The sequence below is a fragment of the Triturus cristatus genome, chromosome 7 (genome assembly GCF_964204655.1).
Source record: "Triturus cristatus chromosome 7, aTriCri1.1, whole genome shotgun sequence".
Lineage (NCBI taxonomy): Eukaryota > Metazoa > Chordata > Amphibia > Caudata > Salamandridae > Triturus > Triturus cristatus.
The window spans coordinates 998,157,167-998,179,728 of NC_140590.1; the positions used below are offsets into that span (position 1 = coordinate 998,157,167).

General features: G+C 49.9%; 1 protein-coding gene across 6 annotated transcripts in view; it reads right to left on the bottom strand.

The window, feature by feature from the left end:
* RAPGEF6 (Rap guanine nucleotide exchange factor 6) overlaps positions 1 to 22,562 on the bottom strand; it is an 808,967-nt gene that overhangs the window by 264,926 nt on the left and 521,479 nt on the right. For 5 of the 6 annotated variants that reach the window (XM_085618031.1, XM_085618033.1, XM_085618030.1 and 2 more), the window contains one exon: positions 21,313 to 21,444. In XM_085618031.1, the coding sequence (XP_085474157.1) occupies positions 21,313 to 21,444 (132 nt within the window). Of the gene's footprint in view, positions 1 to 21,312; positions 21,445 to 21,541; positions 21,718 to 22,562 lie in introns of those variants that run through there. The other variant, XM_085618034.1, reaches the window with a different exon arrangement.

The window sequence follows — 22,562 nt, forward strand, 5'->3', positions numbered from 1 at the left end:
ACCAGGAAGGTAGGGCCAGGAGGAGCAACATACGCGTAGTGGGTGTGGCGGAAGGACTTGAAGGGGACTGTGTGGAGCTCTTTCTGGAGGATCTGATCCTCCGCCACCTCAAACCCAAGAGGCTCTCCAAGCTCTTCACTATTGAGCGGGCTCACAGGGCTCCGATCCCAAAACCTAAACCAGGGGCCCTCCCGCGCACCATTATCGCCAAAGTATTGAACTACCGCGACCGCGATGCAATTCTCCAGGCGGCTCGACAACATGGCGATTTACACTACGAGGGGGCCACGGTTCGCTTCTTCCCGGACTTCACGCTCCAGGTCCAGCAGGAAAGGCGCTCCTTTCAAGGGGTTAAGGCGGCGCTGAGAGATCGTGGTATCCGGTACATGATGTTCTTTCCCGCCAAACTGAAGATCATCGCAGGCGGTAAATCCCTCTTCTTCACTTCGCCGGCGGCGGTGCAGGAGTGGCTGGACACGACCGAGTCGGTGGCGGCCCCCCGGCGGGACGGCGCACAGGGGCGTGGAGCGAGGCAGCCCTCCACGGGCTCAACGGCAGGACCAGTGGACGGTGGGGAGCAGAGCCAGTGGTCCTGGCGTTCGCGCTCAAACAGTCCCGGCTGGGGCTCGCCCAGAGACAGCGCAGCGCATTGAAGCCACGGGAGCTCGACCAGAAGCCGTCGGACAGTAATGTATGAAAGTTCCTTTGACTATAAGACTTACTTGCACAAGGGGGCAGTGGGAGGGCTTGCCCGACTCTTGTGAGCCAAGCTCACCACTAGATGATGCACTGTTGGCCTGAGGACTATACGAACTGGGGCACCACGGACAGGCGGTCAGGAGGGGGCTGGCCCACGAACTTCTTACGTAGAGTTCCTCAGTGGGCTCCACTGGGGCAGGGTTGGGCGACAGGCGCTCTGCTAATTGGGGTGGTGGGTAGTTCAGAACCCACGGAGCAGGGGGCAGGGAGGGGGGGGTTGTTTTGGCAAGGGGGGGTAGGGATGTTGGGGACAGAGGGGGAGGGAAGAGGGTGGCACGAAGGGTCAGCCAGACCTCTGACTGTAGACATTCCACGCACTTTTTGGGGGGGAATCAGGGGGGGGGGGGGAGTTTGGGGGGATTTTATGGTCACACGTAACATGTTGCCCTACGGGAGGCAGCACTGCCGGAGTGGTGGGACAAAGCACCCAAACAAGCCACAGCTATGGTTGATAGATATGAAAAAAGTTTGAAGGTCCTCAGCTGGAATGTCAACGGACTGGGGGATAGACTCAAGCGCACCATAGTACTGCAATTCCTCAAGCGGCACCAGCCTGATTTAGTACTACTGCAAGAAACGCATATGATGGGGAATGTCTGTCGGGCCCTCAATAGGTACGGCTACACTCTGGCGGCCCACTCTGGCTTCACCTCCGGCTCTAGGGGGGCGGGGGTGCTGGTACGGCACGCGCTGCCCCTCCATATAGACCTAGTCAGGACAGACCCGCAGGGCCGCTTTTCGGCGGTGTCTGGCCGCTGGGAGGGCCGCACGCTAAACCTGGTATCGGTCTACATCCCGCCTGGCCTCCAAACCCGGGCCTTCGCGGAGCTCGGCACTCTTCTCCTTTCCCTCCCCGAGGGTCAGTTGGTGTTGGGAGGGGATTTTAATGCTGTAGTGTCGGGAACCCGTGATAGACAGCCCCCCAGAGACCTCCCTCGGGGGCAGGAGTGGTTGGCGGACTTTCTTGAGGCCTTCGGGCTCGTGGACGTCTGGCGCCTGCTCCACCCAACGGACAGACACTTTACCTTCTTTTCGGGATCGCATCATTCATTCTCGCGCTTAGATTACATCCTCACTATTCTACAACACGACATGACGGTACGTGAGGCAGCACACCTGCCCAGAGGCATTTCTGACCACTCACCAGTCCACACGCACATCACATTCGGGACTCAACGGGAGGGCTGCTTAGCGCCAATAAACGCATGGCACCTTAAACACGAGGACACCAGAAAGCAGGTATCCGCCTCAATCACATGCTACTTTGAAGAGAATCTCGGCTCGGTGAACTCCCCCGTCACCTTATGGGAGGCGTTCAAACCCATGATTAGGGGAGAGGCGCTTTCGGCCATATCGGCGAGGCGACGGGAGCGGTGCAGGCAGGTCGCTACACTAGAGGCGGAATTGGAAGTTCTTGGGGGGGAGGCGGCGGGGGGTGGGGAGGGGGAGGCCATGCATAGACTGCAGTTGAAGACGGCGGAGTATAGAAAAGCAGTCACTCAAGAGGCTCAGAACGTGGCGCGCCACAAGCTGGGTAGAATCTACGATCAGGGCGATAAAGCCGGGAAACGTATTGCCTGGCTTGCTAAAAAACAACAAGCCAGTAAGGTGGTGCCTGAAATTCGTACCGAGTGCGGGACGGTGGTTACTGAACCTCGGGAAATAGTTGAACAGTTTGCGAGACACTACCAGCGGGTCTACAGGCGTGAGTCCGACCGGCCGGAGGAGGACTCCATGGACCTCCTAACAGACATTCGTATGCCCTCCTTGTCGGATGAAGATCGGGAGGCTATGGACAGTCCACTCACTGAGGCCGAACTTCAGCGGGCGATAGGAGAACTGCGTCCTGGTAAGGCACTCGGCCCCAACGGCCTCCCAATTGAGCTCTACAAGCTCCAGCCGGAGGCTGTTAGCAGTACAAAAGGGGGTGGTGATGGACGGAGCATCAGAACCAATCAAAATACTCACACCCAGTCAACAGATCTGGGTTTGATCCATCACCGTTCTTTAGCCCACTCTGCCACCCCAGTTCAGACATGGCCATATGCAAATCAGTCTGACCCTGTGCCTCATGGGAACAGTCCAGCCCGAACTGCCAAGCCATGCCTTCCCTGGACCGGAAACAAGCTTCCTAGGACCGGTTTCTGGCATTTCAGCCATCGTCAGCCAGGCTTGCTTGAATCCAGTGGCAAAGTGAGCAAGGGACTCACGTCTGAGCATACCCTGCCAACTTATGGCGAACAAAGCGGTACAAAAGGGGGTGGTGATGGACGGAGCATCAGAACCAATCAAAACACTCACACCCAGTCAACAGATCTGGGTTTGATCCATCACCGTTCTTTAGCCCACTCTGCCACCCCAGTTCAGACATGGCCATATGCAAATCAGTCTGACCCTGTGCCTCATGGGAACAGTCCAGCCCGAACTGCCAAGCCATGCCTTCCCTGGACCGGAAACAAGCTTCCCCCTTTTGTACCGGTTCGGGCTGGACTGTTCCCATGAGGCACAGGGTCAGACTGATTTGCATATGGCCATGTCTGAACTGGGGTGGCAGAGTGGGCCAAAGAACGGTGATGGATCAAACCCAGATCTGCTGACTGGGTGTGAGTGTTTGATTGGTTCTGATGCTCCGTCCATCACCACCCCCTTTTGTACCGCTTTGTTCGCCATAAGTTGGCAGGGTATGCTCAGACGTGAGTCCCTTGCTCACTTTGCCACTGGATTCAAGCAAGCCTGGCTGACGATGGCTGAAATGCCAGAAACCGGTCCTAGGAAGCTTGTTTCCGGTCCAGGGAAGGCATGGCTTGGCAGTTCGGGCTGGACTGTTCCCATGAGGCACAGGGTCAGACTGATTTGCATATGGCCATGTCTGAACTGGGGTGGCAGAGTGGGCCAAAGAACGGTGATGGATCAAACCCAGATCTGCTGACTGGGTGTGAGTGTTTGATTGGTTCTGATGCTCCGTCCATCACCACCCCCTTTTGTACCGCTTTGTTCGCCATAAGTTGGCAGGGTATGCTCAGACGTGAGTCCCTTGCTCACTTTGCCACTGGATTCAAGAAAGCCTGGCTGACGATGGCTGAAATGCCAGAAACCGGTCCTAGGAAGCTTGTTTCCGGTCCAGGGAAGGCATGGCTTGGCAGTTCGGGCTGGACTGTTCCCATGAGGCACAGGGTCAGACTGATTTGCATATGGCCATGTCTGAACTGGGGTGGCAGAGTGGGCCAAAGAACGGTGATGGATCAAACCCAGATCTGCTGACTGGGTGTGAGTGTTTGATTGGTTCTGATGCTCCGTCCATCACCACCCCCTTTTGTACCGGAGGCTGTTAGCAAGCATCTGAAACCTATGTTCGAGCACAGTATGGAGAGGGGGATGTTGCCCCGTGATCAGCGTGTTGCGACCATAGTGGCGATACCGAAGGAAGGGAAGCCTAAAGATGCGTGTGCGTCGTACAGACCGATCTCGCTCCTCAACACGGAGCCCAAAATACTCGCGAAGACACTGGCCAACAGGCTTAAATCGGTGCTGCCTTCGTTGGTCCACCCAGACCAGTCGGGATTTATGCCCCGCCGTAACACGGCCCTCAACATACGAAGGCTAAACGGCGTACTGGGGCAATGCCACAGACTATAGGAGGACGCGGTGGTGGTCTCTCTGGACGCCACAATGGCCTTCGACACCCTAGAGTGGCCATACATGTTCGCAGTCCTGCGCAAACTGGGCTTTGGCCCTCAATTTATAGGGTGGGTGCGCCTACTATATGCTGAACCCTTGGCGCGTGTGCTGGTGAACAACAAGCTGTCCGAGGTTTTCTCGCTGGAGAGAGGGACCCGGCAGGGCTGCCCCCTCTCCCCCCTTCTTTTCGCCCTCTCCCTCGAACCACTCGCGGCCTGGATACGGCAGGCGGTCGACCTGACAGGTATATCCTGGGCAGAGGGATGGGAGGACAGAATCTCCCTCTACGCCGACGACATACTCCTCTACCTTACCAAACCACGCAGGTCCATAATTGTGGCACTCGATATACTTGCTAGCTTCGGCCGTAACTCGGGCTTCCGGGTCAACTGGGCCAAATCACACCTATATGTCCTACGGGGTGAACCTCCGCGTCTCCCGGCCACGTGCCCCATTAATGTGGCAGTGGAAGGGTTTAAGTACCTGGGAGTCTACATCACCACCAATAAAGCTCTGTCATACGAGCGCAACCTCAAGCCGCCACTAGATCGGCTCCAACGGGAGGCCAAATCCTGGCAGCACCTGCCACTGACTCTGCTGGGCCGGCCAGCCCTATTCAAGATGCTAGCATTACCACGGTTTCTGTACGCGCTGCAAAATTATCCAGATTTAGTCCCCAACGGCTACTTCGTGGCCATCGAGGCCGCGCTGCGCGACCTCCTCTGGGCCGGGTCGCCCCGAATCTCCCTGGCCAAACTCACATTGGGGTGGTACGACGGTGGTATAGCCCTCCCTGACATCCGTAAATACTACTGGGCGGCCCACCTGTCCGCGATCAACCAGGGTACATATGGAGACGGGAACGATCCCGCCTACGGCATGGACAGATGGCTGCTTCCCGGGGGGAACTACGAGATAGCACTCTACTCCAGACGGGGTATACGTCCACTAACCGGACCTACCCGTCACTCGGTACAGATATGGCACGTCGCCCAGAGGAAGCTCGGATGGGCGGGTGTCCTTACGATGGCCACGCCACTGTAGGCCTCCGACAAGCTGGGCAACCTGGGGCGCACCAAGGGGTTCCGTAATTGGGACTTAATTGGTATCTCCCAAATCAAGGACATCTGGGGCCCTACGGGGATCCGCACATTCGCCCAAATGCAAGACACATATGAGCTAGCTCACACCGAATACTTTCGATACCTACAGGTGCGACACTCCCTCCGGACTAACATCCCACCGGAGACCAAGATACCACAATCCTCCCCGCTTGAAGATAGGTTGTTAGATGGGCACCTCCCGGAACACGCCATATCACTCACGTACAAAAAGCTGATTAACAACCCCCCCGACACGCTTCTGCCCCTTATAGAGAAATGGGCCGCTGATGGGCTGGAGATAGACGATGAAGAATGGCTCTACGCTCTGGCCTCTCCCCGTGAGGTCGCAATATCAGCCCGGCTGCGACTTATCCAACTTAAGATCCTTCACAGGGTGTATATCTCCTGCACTAGGCTACACACGATGGGGAGGGCGGACTCAGTACTCTGCAGAAGGGGATGTGGGGGCACGGGTACCTTCTTCCATATGGTGTGGGATTGCCCTAAGATTCAGCGCTATTGGAGAAGGGTGGTGCAGTGTATGGAGGAGGTATGGGAGGTGGAGATTCGCCCGGAGGCCAAGAGGGGCCTCCTCAATATATGGGAACCTACGGACCTGTCACCGAAAGGGAGGCTCTGGGTGACGCTCGGACAAATGGTGGCGAAGAGGAACATAGCCAGGCTGTGGGGCAGTCCTCTCCCACCCAAAGTGTCGGATTGGCACAGCGACATGGACTGGTGTATGCTGCAGGAAAAGACTGTATATATAACGAGAGGATGCCCCCGGAAGTGGAGGGAAGTGTGGTCCAATTGGAATGATTTCAGGGGGGGCATATGCGAGCCTCCTCCCGAGGGGCGGGAAGGCGCAGAGGATCTTTAAACCCTAACGCCGTGGTGGCTCCGGGTGCTAATGGATGGGGTGCGATAGTCACATCAATAGTAGATAGGCGACTTAGGGTGCTACGTGATGACCTGGTTTGTTTGGGGGGGGGGGGGGGCAATACGGCTGTTGGGCGCTGTTCACCAGTTTGGCAATAGTTTATGTTTAGGGTCGAATATAAGGGAAAAAGGAGTCCTGCAATATCCTCCTTGACACTGTGATACACTCACACCGTTCTAACGCCGCCGTACCCCCGGGTTGACGGCACTGGGCTGTGTGCTTAATAACTAACTGCAAAGTACATCCTCCGCGGCCGGCCCGAAGGGTTGTAGGCTGTCAGCTGTGTATTGTGTGAGTTTGCAATAAAGGTCTTGTTTAAAAAAAAAAAAAAAAGGCATTGTCATGAACAATGCCAATAGCTTAAACTTTTGCAAATGCGAGATCTATTGCATTGCAAATGCTTGTTTTTATTCTGATTCCAGCATTCCATGGGACCCCTCCTCCAGGGCTCTTTATTGATTTCCCTCCACCCAAGCTGACCAGTTGCCTCCTCTCCCCTTTAAAGCAGCTTTTTCTTTCTATTTAAACCTCTTCCACCCACCTCCTGCAATGCTCTCCCTCGCTGCTCCGGTCGCTCATAAGAGTTTACTTATGAGGCCATCCGAACTACCGCACACCCCAGCACAAGAAAAACAAAATATCTTTTTTGGAGGGCCAGGGAGCTGATATTTGCTGCACAGCAGAATCTTTTTACAACAAAAATGCACTTTGGTGCTTTTTAATATTATTGTAATTTACTGCTCCAAGATGGGCATCTGCCATCTGGGAACTGTAAATTAAAACAAATGGCTGCGGCACTGCATCGTGCATCCATGGCGACGCTTGCGTATGCATAACTCATAGTTCCGGGACTGCTGTAGCATGAGGACTCATTAATCAACAGGGTTTGATCCGATTAAGGGCTCACGGGGAGGGATCATTATAAATCAAGCAGAATAAAGGACCCCCAATAACCACAGATCATCATCATGAAGCATAGGTGTGCATGTACGATGACGCGTGTGTGTATTCATCGCTATGCTTTTTTGAGTGGGGGCGGTTAAATGGCAATTTTAAGCCAACCTATTTTCACTATTCAAGCACACACTATGAAATCCAGAGACTGGCTAAACCAATTATATACCTTATAAAGCATGTAATGAACGACTTATTTAGTGAAAGAGTATGACAGGGTCAGGAAGTAGATAGGGACATTTGGCATGTTTTGTCAGTCTGTGGGTGTGAAACGGACAGACGGCTGCTAACAACCTTACATGCTGCTGGTACTTAATGGCTATTATTGGATTCCATCTCTCCTTATGCACACATGTATTCATTCAGCTGGTAATTGTAGGGGAATAAACAGGAAAAGAGTATTTGATTTCACAGCAAATGTTATATTAATAGTACACTAAATGACAGATTGTGCTCATGTGCCAAGGGCCACTGAACTTTCCCGCCACACAAAACATTTAACCTATTGAAGATTGTAGGTCAAAACCTATGTACTAATGCACAAAGTTGTTCGTCTACATTATATTCTTGTCTGGAGAAGTGATCGAAAATGGATTGATGAGACCAATCTCCTTTGGAAAGCTTTTAAAATCAACAAAACTGTTTTGAAATATTCGGGTGTAAATCAGTGGGAACCTCTCTCCCCCTAGGATCATTTGCTGATTCCTTTTTACCACAGGTACCTACAGGATATTCTGCAAAGTTCAGGTGATGGGATGAAGTTTGCTTATGTTTGGCGTGTCATCAAAACATTCTTTGAACCAAACCACACCAGCATTAAATAAAATATGCAATTATAGTAAAGATAACAATATGATCACAGTAACTCTTTGTTTGCGAGCCTTGAAACAAAACATTCTTAATTAGCCAGTATCCTTCTCCTCATGAACAGTTCCCTCGCACACAGCAGGTTTTCTGCTGATCCAGCAGCAGACAGAAAGCAGGATGTGCTTCCGGTCCACCCTATGTGCCAGCCAGACAGCTGCAAGCAGCAGACCTCATTTCAGCACTCCTGCCCACAGCAACAGGAAACCACGGACCTACTGCCCCCTCAGAAATACAAATATACTGAAAACTCCAACTTTATGACTGATTCTGATCTCCAGTCAACAGAATCTAACCGCTAGCATGTCCAGAAGGAATGCCCTGCCTAAGGATGCTCTCAGCCCTCCTTCGGCGTGTACCACTTCTAAAACGCTTTCTTATTATTTACGAAGAACCAGCAATATAGATCCGAACTACACTCATTCTCTAATAGGGGTCATTTTATTGTGATTTGGAAAAATAGAGGGAGAACATGTACACTTTTTCACTGACCAATGCCCATTACGTCTAATTCTACCCCAAAGTAACCCGCCACCGCCAGTATGTTAGTTCAAGTAGGTCACTAAACTACAGCAGCTTTCAAACAGCATTCTACTAGACACCTCAACCCTAGATGGAGCCTACTCTGGTACACACATACCCGCTGACGGGACCCATGAATGAACTCATCCTCAGTCTGCAGTGGGACAGCAGCCTCAGCTCCTCCGCCTATCCAGCTAGTGAGACCACACCCCCCACCAGACAGCTTCTTCGGTGTTTATTGATGTTGACATTCAGCCAGCCGTTAGCAGCTGACCTTGCTGAAGTAAGACTTTTAAATCTTTCAATTCCTTTTACTAAACTGGCTTGGTTAGCTCTTTGAGATATCAGGAAAAACCTACTGTGCCAGGATTCCGAGGGTGGGGGGGGGAGGGAATTGGCCAACCAAACAGGGAAAGGGTTGCAGAGGAAGACCTTGCTGCTTAAAAAGATTTTTGACAAGAGTTGAAGTTCAATGCCCGGGAGAAGTTCTTTGTTAGGACTGCCATGTCTCAGGCCACAGTAAGCTGCTGCCAGAAGCTGGTATTTAGCAACCTCCTACCTTGCCTGTATTTGTTGCATACAGGCAAGGTTTTTCATCCAGCAGTGCAGACTTGAACCTTTTTGTCAGCATTACCCCCAGCTCTGTAGTCTCCTTCAACAAAGAATGGGGAGTTGTCTGTTTAAGGTGTTTATTGCCATCATTACACTGTTTACTATCTACATCTGTGACAATGCTTTGTCTGGCTGTCAGCCCACTGAAGGTTTCCTATAGCTAGGCACACACACTTAATTACACCAGCAAGTTCAAGCAAAGGAAAAGTACACAAGTGAATGACCGAGACCACATCAAATTTTTGGGAGAAAGTTATGTTCCAGGTTTTCTTGGTACAGTAATGGGTCAACTTACAGGCGACCCAAGGGCAGCCAGTGATGACACAACCTAATCTGGCTGCCTGCTTGATTTGCCAATGAGGACCAGAAATACATGACATCTGGTGCTGAACCTTTGGGAGTTCACCCCACATTTGGACCACACAGTCCAGGAAAAAGCAAACACTCACAGAGGTGGAACATTACCAGGCAAGCCCCCAGTTGCTCAGGTTTACAACTGATCTTGGGAATAAGGGGCGCCACGGCTTTTATCCAGGGGCCCTGCCACAAAGACTCCAGGGGTATTGGCATGGAGTCCCCTATGGGATCTTTCTTATGGTTGCTTTTTGCACCATAGTCCTTTGGATCGCCCTGTAACTCCGCAGCAGGATTGCATAAAGAGGACGACCTCTGAAGCCAAGGAGTATTTAAAGGGATCTTGCCCCGGAAATAACTTCCCTGAGGGGATTAGGGCAACCTTCTAGGTGCACGTGCTCCACCCCTGCCCCCTCCGCAATTCCCAGCTTGTTCGGAGAGCTATCATGCCGATAAAAGTAGTGTACAGCCTGGCAGGTGAATGTTGTGATAAGCGGTCGCCTATAAAATCGTCGCCTTGCGTGCAACGCAGGAAGTATCATTCCTTGGGAGATGCAGCTTTTACACCAATCTGCATTATCGTAGCTAGCTCTGCTGCAGACTATTCATCACCTTCAACTATCAGGCAGCAAGTGTGCCAAGAGGTCCTACCATTAGTGTGTAAAGCGTACTTAGTAAATATCGAATTTATTTTGTCCCCTGTAGGTGTTGTACAAAATTATTGTTATTTACTAACTGCAGGAAGCAGTATTAATTGCAGTTCGTTGGAGTTTCTATAATTGCTTTATTTACTTTTGTTATTTGTTATGCAAGAGCCAGATGAGACCTGTTGTTTCAGCAGTTCCTGCGCTGCTGACCAGGTGCCCTATCCTCACATTTTCAGGCTGCGCGTGCCTCCTCGGGTAGGAATCTCTAGTCAACCTAATTCACCCAGGGATACTTTGTTAGACCGCTCCAACAACCAAACTGGGGGCACAGAGCCCTCACTAGGGGACCCAACCCTGGGAGGAATAGTCATTGGGGTGCTCTGTTAACCGACAGGTCATTCATATGGTCAACTGCTTGGATATTGCACCAATCCCCGGCTGCGCTTCACAGCGCAGAACAAATAACGGCAGCGCCGTCAGGAAATATAAGGAGCCTGGCTGGCTTAGAATCGAATTATTTTACTCCAAGGTAGAAAGCTATCTGCTCGCATTTCTTTTTTCCAATTTAAAGCAAAGATTTATACAAGCATTTTCAATGCCAGCAGTTTTAGATTTTGTACAAATATTTTTCTCTCAAGCTTCCTTACTACACAGAGAAAGCTTACAATGTAGAAGCAGGAATACAAGCTTCCCTCGTACACCGGCCTGGAACATTGTTGCGATGGTTGCCTTACACTACAAGTAGGGACAACACAAACTAGTGGTGCAAGCTTTTCTAACACAATCACAGCGCAGGCAACAGCAGCACTTGCTTGGGTATAGTATCAAGACAGCAATGCAAATATATAGTAGAATCTCTCCCCTGGTCATTTGCCCTCCGAGTTTAGCTATGAATCTTTTACTCATGAGGGTCTTTGTTAGTTGCTAGAAATCTTACTACCAGGACCGCAGGGACTGTTGACACTTTAGATTACTTTATGAACGGGTACATCATATAAGTATAACCCACATTGTTCACTCCTCTGTGTGTTGTCAACGTATTCAATTGACGGAGAGTCTTTTGTTGAATTCATGCCGGATGGACAATGCTTGGCATTTGAATTGGGACTGTACCCAAGTAAACTCAAATTTGCACACCTAAAGTGCTTTAAGCTGGGACAACCGCCACACGCCAGACCATAATGTCCTCATGATAGGCATGTGGTTCAAGTGTTTCACTACTCCAAGCCATGGTAGGGACAACTGCTGAAAGTATGAATCGGAGTGTCAAAAACTGCAATTAGCGGGGGGGAAAAAAGTCACTGTGAGCGCCATCAGCAAGACAGCACTGAAAGATGGGTCACACCACAGCCTATAATAAGTGATGCTGTACAAACAAAAGTTAAGTCCATGCAGAGCAGGGCAACATGGGTGCATTTAATCATTGGCAAACTGCAAGGCCAGGCTCCGAGTAGCAGCGCCCTTTGGCCCGCAGGGCATGTGTGTTACATTTTTCAACATGCTCTACAAGGTTAGAGTCTTTTCTATGGAGGTCACTGGTGAGTATGCAGAAACACCTCTAACTTTTCTGTTTTTATACTACGCACGAATCATACCACATTACACCATGAGCAAGTTTAAGGAAAGATTTGAAAACGTCTCTAGAAATATTAAGGGATCTTCTTATACCCAGTATGAAATGGAACAGGACAGGAGGGAATATATTTAAAAGTTACTGTGCTATTTTGCGGATCTGAAAGACACTAAAGACCGTAAAGCCTAATTCACAGTAAAGTTTATCGATATATAAGGATGTCGAAGATTTTGTAAACAGCAACACGGTACACAGAAAAGTTGAACAGTTCCATGGGGGAGTTGGGTGTGAACTCTTCAGTAAGAGTTTCAAGTGTGAATGTATTGGTTTAGTTGCTTAAAACCATATCAAATAAAAGTCAACCCAGGCTAAAATACAGAACCTAAAAAACAAGTCAATCATCAGCTTGCTTAAAAAATACAAATTATTCACATGTAGTCCCACGCATGGAATTAAATGTTTAAAAACGAAATGCATCAAAAGCATCTAATTCACATATTGAGCGGTTGTGTGAATCGGAGTCTGGTTTGAGTAGATTATGTGGGGGATACAAACTAATCAACATATGAAAGTCATTCTTAAGTCCTGCCGCTCACTTAGCATAAAGCACATATTAGCAAAATAAGTAGTAATAATATATCTGTCCTGTAATGGTGTTAACAATTTGTTTCTATAATAGAAACCTAATGGACGAACACAAAACCAATCGCTTTAACTTGGGCATTCATTGTAAAGCAAAACTTGTGGGGTGCAGCGTCAGTTACATGCGTTAAGAAAGGGCATCAAATGAACGAAGAAGGCATTTTGTGAACTTATGAAGGGAAGTCCTTCTTACACTTGTAGCTAGGGGCGAAAATCACGCAGAATAAACTTGTAAACAACCTATTGAATACATAAGAAACGCTGCATTTTCTTTTACACTGTGAAAACTGAGCGAGAACAAAGACATCTCAAGCTTCTGTTTTAGAATTTAAAAAATGAGTGTAGTGAAATAATTAATATTGGATACTTTTTACAAACGGTGGGTAAGAATGGGTTCAATATGTACTTTAACTGTATTTTATTGATTTTATGCAAAATAGAAAGTACAAAAGAACATACAGTGAGAGTTGACAGTGCCCTACACATTTAGACAGCGATTACAAATCAGAGGCAGCGACAAACATTATACAATGTTTCTAACCAGGAACATCTACCAGCTCAACAAAAATCAAAGGAGTTTGTGTATGTAACAAAGGCTACGAATCAGTCATTATACAAGGAAGCACCTTTTCACACTTGGTCATCAGAAAATTATCCGAAGTATTAGCCCTGCAAACAATCAGCCCTCTGTCGCAGAGCCGCTCTCGAATTTGAATCACTGTCACCCTGGAACATACCCAGCAATTGAACCCACAACATTAGGGCATTTGCTGCCCCTTCATCAGTACGAGACACTCATGTGGTGTTCGTATGCCACTCCCCATCCTAAGAGATCTTACAACCATCGGTCCAACAGCAGGGGACCCTCGTGCCCATCCACCCAATGGCCACCTGTTTCTTCGCCAATAATAGGGCTAACTGGGCAAGCCTGTAAGGGATTTTACATCCTTTAGAGCCCACCACCCCTACCAACATCCAGACTAGCGGCGTCGAAGGTATTCTAATCCTGGTGGCCGTCTCTATATGTGGCAGTAGTTCCGAAAAATCCAGGACCTTTTCGCATTCTCATGCTAGGTGTATGAAAGGGGCCTCAATCGCACCACATTGTGCACACTTTGCTCCTTTAGCTGGATTTATTTGATTTAGACTATATGGAGTGACATAGGTACAGCGTAGAAAATGAAAATGTAGGAGCTTAAATCTGTGGTTACAGGACACAGTACACACCAGGCCAGAAGCACTCACCCAATCCGAATCCAAGAGGGGCACTGGGAAATCGGTCCAGAACTCCTTCGCTACACTCTCCAATTTAGCATAATGTATGACGTGGGCTGGTCCAGCCCCAAAGAGTCCTGAACATCCTGAAACGTGATGAAGATATCCCCAGGGTATATATCACGCACTACCAGACACCGCGCCTCCATCCACTGTTCCATAGACATGTCTGTATCTATATTCCTAAAGGGAGCTAGATCCACAGTTGTAGCTCCATGCTGAAGAGGGCTCTACAGAGTACCTTTAGGACTACCTTCTCCCAAATTTCGGCCATGATTTGAATTAAATTAGATACGGAACCGGACGATCTGACCTGCCGCCTTGCATCAACAACTGAGGCAAAATATTGCCTCCGAACTCTGTCCCCAGGAGCCGTTTCTCCCAGTTCTCAGATTCCGTGTGCAATTTAGCAGCAAGCTGCAAGTATGCAGCATAATAGTAGAACTGTATATCTGGGACCACTAATCCCCCATTCTCCAAGTCTTTCTTGAGTGTGGCCTGCATCACCCTGCAGCACCTACCCGCCCATAGAAGATTCACCAACAGGTTATCCAGCCAGCAAAAGAAGTTGTCCCGCAGAGGAAACAGAGTTCTGCACAAGGTACGGGCAGGCAGCGTGGAAGGAAACCCTTTTTAGCCACAGCCGCCCGTCCTATCACCGAGAGAGGAAGCCTATTCCAAAGTTTAATGGAGTGCTATAGACCAGTGAACACTCTGTCCAAGTTTTTGCTTTGATGCTGGGCCTCCGTGTACGTAACTTAAATCCCCAGGTACCGAAGCCCTCCAATGCCCATCAGAGACCCACATCTGGCAGTTGGTCCACCTGCCTCCCAATTCAGCCGCCTAAGGGGAACAAGAGCAACTTCCGGATATTGGTCCTTAGACCCGAGAACACACCAAAGAACCCAGTAACTGCATGAGGATTGGAACTGACTCCGCGGGAGTTCGCACATTCACTTGTGCGTCATCCGCATATAGTGAAATAATGTGGGTAGTGTCTCCCAACCTTATCCCCCAGGGTTTTAGCTCCGTACAAGCAGCAACACAAGGGGTTTGATTGCTGATGTAAACAGAAGGGGCGAGAGAGGGCACCGCTGAGAAGTACATCCTCCCCACTGGCCAGGCCTTGGAAAGCTTGCCTCCCACCCTAATACGTGTAGAAGGGTCAGTACACATCAGTTGTATCCAGGCGCATGAGTTCAGGCCAAATCCCAGGTCTGCAAGACTGCTATTAGATAGGCACACTCCAGCGTATCAAACGCCTTTTCAAGATCAAGGGAAACCAAAGCCATCTGCCTCTCTCCGCCGAAGGTGTCATGTAGTACAATTGCCAACGTACGGAGGTTATGACTGGTGCTATGCGCTGGCATGAAGCCGCATTGGTCCTCGTGAACCAGCTCTCGAACCACTCCTCGCAGCCTGGTTGCCAATATGTTGCACAGTATTTTAAGATCTGTATCAAGCATAGTGAGGGGCCTGTAAGCAGAAGGGTCAGAGGAGTCTCATCCAGGCTTTAGCATCAAAGACACTAGCCCCTCTCGCATAGTCAGTGGGAGAAGACATTTCTCCTTCGCCTCCAGATAGACCTCAAGCAGTTTTCTTTTAGGATGGAAAAGAAGGTGTGACAGAACTATGCTGGGAACATATCTCCAACCGGAGCATCAGACCTTTTAAATGCCGCAACAGCTCCACCCACCTCCTCCAAAGAGAGGTCTTCCTCCAAGTCCTGCAGGACCTCCCTCCGTAACTGAGGAAGCCCCACTCTGACTGAAAACCTATCCGTCCCTCCCACAGTGTAAGGTCGGCCAGCTCTGTACACCAGCTTGAAGTAGTCAAGCAGGGATCAAAAGAACTTCCCGCCGCCGGGTTTGCCATTGACCCTGTATGTTCCTCTGGATAAAATGGGGGTACCTCAGTTTCTCGCCCGAGGAACCATACCAGGAGCCTACCAGAATTATAACCCTCCATATGTAACAACTGAAGATAGGATTTCAGGGCAGTTTTATCCAGTGTATCCCAGAGGGACAGCTAAAGTTGTTGTTCACACATCAGCAGACTGTACCTCCTGTTTTTGTAGATCAACTAGCTGGCCCTCTTGAGTCTTCAGGTCTGCTATGAGGCACCTACGGACTCCGCAGGTGGTCCCAATGCATTCTCCCCGAACTACAGCCTATAGTGTCTCCCACTCGATCGCCCTAGTGTCCACTGTCCCCCAGTTCTTGGTTAGGTAATTCTCCAGAGGGGTCCAGAAGTCCGCCCTATAGGTTACATTCATGCATGATCCAAACCTACAAAAAAACAGTCCAAACAGCTATGTATTATGAGTCCGGTAGTGACATGTATATTCGTGACCACCCGGGTGCAGTAAGCGCCACCCATCCAAGAGACCCAAATTATGCACCACCCTCCTCAATGGGCTAACCATTAGTCATTTGGTACCCTGTTTTGGTGGATAGTGATCCCCGACCCCGTCCAGAGCACAATTAAAAATCTCCCACCCAGAGTATGGGTGCATGTATACTGTCAGCCAACATGTCATCAACATTGGGGGCATACAAGTTAAGTAATGTGATCTCCTTACCATCCAGAGTGCCTTGAATCAGGACGTACCACCCCGCCACATCTGCCTTGCTATAGGTGTGCTTAAAGGTGACCCCTGGAGCCACCTAGATAGCCATTACACTAGCATAGAAAGATTAAGAGGCAAATAACAGTTGACCCCTCCACTTTGTTTTGCTACTTCCATGTCTCCTCCCCCACAAGATGTGTCGCCTGGAAACAAGCAATTTGAATCTTATGGCACCTAAGAAAGGAGAGGACCCTGTAACGCTATGAGTACCCTCGCAGCCCACGGACATTCCAAGTGACAATGTTAAGTTGATCAGCCATAGGCATAGCAGATTCTCGTGCGTAACCCCATCCCCGCCCCTGCCTTGCAGAAAGTCCAGCTGAAATACTGTCATAAAAGAAAATGTCTGTACCTTCAAAATACCCACACCGTTATAAAAAAGCAACTAACAGTGGGATCCAAGAACAAACCTCCAACTCCGGATATGCAGTATGGCAACAAAATTTCACACTGCGAATTCAACTGAGCACTAGCTGTCAGGACCCACAGCCTAACCCCTCCCCCCAAACAACCATGGCATACCACTAACATGGAAAGGATTCCCACTACAGACCCGCACACAGAATATCATGCCTTAAGAAGAACCTAAACATAGCGTACGCTGACAATGATTACCATGCAATCCCACAGACCATGCATGCAAACCCCCACCCCTAACATTCTACAGGTAATGAAGAAACAATTATGACAGTGAGTCTATCCTGCAAAGGGAGAAAAAAAGCATTAGACTGCATTGCAGAGGTCAAGACCGCATTAAGTGCCACTTCCTGCCGCAGACTCGTCTGCATCAAATCTTACTCGTTCACTGGTGGGGTCCCCCTACCCCCCTGACTCCAGTTGCCAGATCGGCTGAGGCAAAGACATGATCCTATCCTCCTGGATCTCCACCCTGGAAGGATCATCCTTCTCAGGGGACCGTCGGTGCTCAGAGTCAGGCCTCCAACCCACCTCCGGTTGGAACCCTCTACATCAGCCAACCTCTGGGTTACAGTTCTCCAGGATCCAGTGCGTTTCTTGGGTACCCTGTCCCAGACCTCCAGCCAGCACCACACATCATCAGGATACTCAAAAAAGTGCAGTTTGCTCCCACCAAGAGCACTCTCAGCCTGGCTGGCTTTAACATTTAGCAAAGGCCCATCGGGCAAAGCTTGGCCACTGGATTCAAGCAAGCCTGGCTGAAGACGGCTGAAATGCCAGAAACCGGTCCTAGGAAGCTTGTTTCCGGTCCAGGGAAGACATGGCTTGGCAGATCGGGCTGGACTGTTCCCATGAGGCACAGGGTCAGACTGATTTGCATATGGCCATGTCTGAACTGGGGTGGTGGAGTGAGCTAAAGAATGATGATGGATTAAACCCAGATCAGTTGACTGGGGGTGAGTGTTTGATTTGCTCAAAAGCTCCGTCCATCATCCCCTTTGGTATCGCTTTGTTCGCCCTATGTTGGCAGGGGATACCCAGACGTGGGTCCCTTGCTCACTTTGCCACTGGATTCAAGATAGCCTGGCTGATGAGGGTTATGAACCCGAAACCGGTCCCAGGATGCTTGTTTCCGGTCCAGGGAAGACATGGCTTGGAAGATCGGGCTGGACTGTTCCCATGAGGCACAGGGTCAGACTGATTTGCATATGGCCATGTCTGAACTGGGGTGGTGGAGTGAGCTAAAGAATGATGATGGATTAAACCCAGATCAGTTGACTGGGGGTGAGTGTTTGATTTGCTCAAAAGCTCCGTCCATCATCCCCTTTGGTATCGCTTTGTTCGCCCTAAGTTGGCAGGGTATACCCAGACGTGGGTCCCTTGCTCACTTTGCCACTGGATTCAAGATAGCCTGGCTGATGAGGGTTATGAACCCGAAACCGGTCCCAGGATGCTTGTTTCCGGTCCAGAGAAGACATGGCTTGGCAGATCGGGCTGGACTGTTCCTATGAGGCACAGGGTCAGACTGATTTGCATATGGCCATGTCTGAACTGGGGTGGTGGAGTGAGCTAAAGAATGATGATGGATTAAACCCAGATCAGTTGACTGGGGGTGAGTGTTTGATTTGCTCAAAAGCTCAGTCCATCATCCCCTTTGGTATCGCTATGTATCCAAGACTTGACAAACTGCTCAGGGTTTGCCCCCTCGGAACGCTCCGGAAACCCCAGCAGTGAACATTATTGTGGCAGGACTTTCCCTCTGCATCCTCCACCCTAGCCGCCAGGGCCCCAGACTGAGACATGACCGCAGCCACCTGGTTCCTCGAGGTGGGTACTTCAGTTTGCAACTCTTCAATTGACCCCTCCGTCAGCCGGACTTTCTCAGAGACCTTGAGGCAGTCAGTGCGCTAAAGATTTACCTTAAGGGCCACTATCTCTATTTTGTTCTCCAGGGCCAACCTAGAGCCATGAATGGCTTCCAGCAGTTCAGCTCTTGAGGGCTCACCCATAGATGGGTCAGACTCCTGATCACCCCAGGCAGAGGTATGCTGCGTATTGCGCTTCAAGGCTGGGGTCCGGTGTTGTGTAATGCTACATGGTGTTCCCCTGAGTAGCCCCCACCTGTTTATTCTTCCCCGTAGTACTTAGGAGCGAGAACCTCAAGGTGCACCAGCACCCACGGGCCCCACCAGTAACAATCTCAGGAGCCCTTACGGGCTCCATAGAGGCAAAGCAGTGGGGCCAGAAGCAGTCAGCTGTACCCTTCAGTCCCAGAGGGCCAAGTACTCAAAGGGCAGACAGGAAAGCAAGGCCTGAGAGTTCATCACTGACCAGGCAGCATGTGTCCCACAACAACAGAAGGTAACAGCCCAGGGAAATCCAATCCTTCCCTCTGCAATTACTTCATAGCCCCGGCGGGCTTTCAACAGGCCGCTCTCTGACCTACAGTATGAACAGCGACAGCAGGGGCTGCCCAATTGGCGTCGCCCCCGGTAGTGATGTGCAGCGCTTCAGCTGCCTCCCGCAGACTGCATGCAGCAAGAGACTCCACCGAGGTCACATGGTTAGAAATGCGTTGGGCAAGTCAACAAATAAAGAGAGCCCCCAGGGGAAGATCATGCCCAAGCGCGGCAGCCGCTCACCTCTGTCCACCAAGGAAGAGTAAGTGTTCGCGAGGCAGTGCGACCCCGCCTGATGGCTCCACAACAGTGTTTGCAGAAACAAGCCCCCCCCAGGTCAGCACGTCGGAGCACAACAGGGCTGCCCCAGCACCCGCACAGCCCAGCAGGCCTCACCCGTCAGCTAGGCCGTTCAGACAGGGCACGTTGAGTAATTTGGTAAGGACACGTCCGCGTACCCGTATTTTCCCTTCACTGAGTAAGAGCCCAGTGGACCCCTTCCGTCAAAGGAGCGGCCCCTCATGTCAGCCAGGCACCACCCAGGACCAAAGGACATGTGCCGACTCACCAGGCCACAGCACCCCTGGCGACCAGCTGATGAGTTCAGGGAAGACTCCCCGCTGCACAATTCAAGATTCCAGGGTGCAGGGGCCCACCGAGGCGCTGCGCACTAGATTCCTAGGACCATTGGCGATAATGAAGGAAGATTTCTACAGGAAATTACCACGGTCGGACAGGAGCCTCTTAAGAGCGTGTCTTGTCGGCCATCTTAGGTGGTCACCCCCTCCCCCCGTTTAATGTGTTTTATAATTTTATTTTATTTTTTTATTAAAAGAATTGCTTGAATTCTCTATATGTGTGTCTTCTATCTACGTGGTCTAAGTCCATAAACAAATAAACAGAGCATCACACTGCAAAATCTGAGTTGCACAAAATATTAGTCGTATGCTCCATTTTATCAATAAAAGCACAGTATTTTGCAGATCCAATGTTTTATTTGAGTGGGCAAATATTAGCAGCAGCTTATAAATATCAACATGCAAGTGCACGTTTCCGCATCTATCTTAATTTTTCTATTAAGGGTGAATTTTCCTAAGATGAATTGTACTTTCTCAATGCCTTATAGAAAGTTAACTACGTTAGTGTGGTGCTTAATCCCAAAGGCAAACACTTATTCCTCTGCAGGACTGACCATTTTAATACATGGCTTTACTTACATAAGTCTTGAGCCTGGTACAAAACGACAAAAACTGCAAATTTCCTCCAGTCTGACTTTATCCTACTGCGCTGCCAAAGAGGAGAGTCCGTCTAAAAGGTAGAGCTGAGGATGAAGTTAAGGGGAAAGGCTGCCAGGCTACGCCAGCAGGATGCGGCCATTGCTGTGGATTTATAAACCCTTGCCAAACAGCTCTGTCATTGCCAATGATTTCACATAACACCAGCCATGACACGCATTACCACAAAATAACAGAGCACTTTAGGAGCAAAAGGGAACATTTCTAAAAATGTTGAACATGTTAGGGACTCTGTTGTTCAAGAAAGCTAGAAACATATTTTCAGAAAGAAGATTCAATATTTATAACCCAGTGGATAGAAGGCCTGGCCTTAAACACGTGGTTTGGCGTCCACACATACACCTTTTATTTACTTCCAAATTGCTTTTTCAAAGTAGGTACGCTTTTCTATCAATGAAGGTTTTGTAGCCGTTTTCTTTGACCACATTTTTTTTTTAGCAGGAGTATATCACACTCACAAGACTCAGCCTAACCAGAGACTACTAGTTTGGAAACTAAAAAGGCTAGTAACGTTCTACAGCACTAAGGAGTAGGCGAGACTTCTCCTACCATACAAAGGCCAATAGAGTCCTAATGAAACATCCTAGGAATACACATAGCATAGCATCTAGTAACGTTATCTAAAAGACACAAACGAAAAGGATCCTACCTGATAGATGTCCGACAGGCTGCTGCTTTCGGAGTCACTGGCAATGCTGCACCCCGATTGACTGGAGGGTACGTGAGTCCCATGAGGGTGTGGATTGTCTGTAAGGTGCATCTTGGTGAGGTCCGCGGGCAGCTGTGGACACAAAACGTCAGCATTACTCTTCGGCGCGGCGAGAAGGCGCTATGAGCCACTGCGCATCGTTGAGACATCTAAGAATGCCTCCAAGTACCTGCCAACCCTGGGACCTTTGAGTGACTCCTTGGACTCAAGCATCCCATGACAGAGTTTCCAGTGCGTCCAAGTGAAAACAAAAAAATGGCTGCAGCCAGAATCTATATCTTTAGCCAAAACGTCCACTGCACCCGTTCAGGCCACCACAGGATGTGTGGATGCCACTTCCTGGAAGAGGATTCGGTGAACGGCAGCGCCTCCTGTTACCGGATGTGTTCTGAGGAGGCAGCCCCACAGTTGAGCTGCGCTCATAGCCTCTCCTGCACGCATTCCACATGCAGTAATCACACGGCGGGAATTTCACAAGTCATACACAGGCTTCTGACTAGACTTGTCACACGTGCACACACACCTACCAAGGCGGGACGTGAATGTACGAAATGACTCTGCGAGAGCCAAGAAACCTGCATTACTCATGTCTGACGCTTTCCTCTGGAATAACCGCTCCTTGTAGGGCCTGGGGCTAGTTTTCAGATCCCTTGAGTTACAGCCGAAAAGAAAAGTAACTTTTGTCATTAATTCCGCTCCACCCTTATACGGAAGCCCTCCACCCCAAAATCAGCAGCGGCTATGTAAACTTCCACAGTGAAAGTACTTTTTAAACTTACTGGGTTCCAGGCAAAACCCCGAAATAAACAGTTAACTGTTTCCATCTATAAGAAGTGAATAATTTTCCCAAAGCACCATTGCGCCGCCAGCTTACATTTCAATGAAACAGGACATACCAGCAGAGCGGGACGCATGGACAGGTCGAGTGGTTTGTTCACATTCACAGGGGCTGGGTCAGGCGCAAGTAGTACTTGGAACCACGGAGAAAAGATCACTTTATCACGAGGACATGTACAGGCTTCGGGTTGCCTCGGTCTCCGCCGAATCGTATGTAAAATGTACAGCCATACAATGAAAACTGGCACAAAACTAACAGTGTGGTGGGCGGGGCATAACATACAGTGCGTCTCCTGCAACCTGCCACTGCGCTGGGGAGTGCACATACAGTGACAGCCTCAACTGTGACCCGG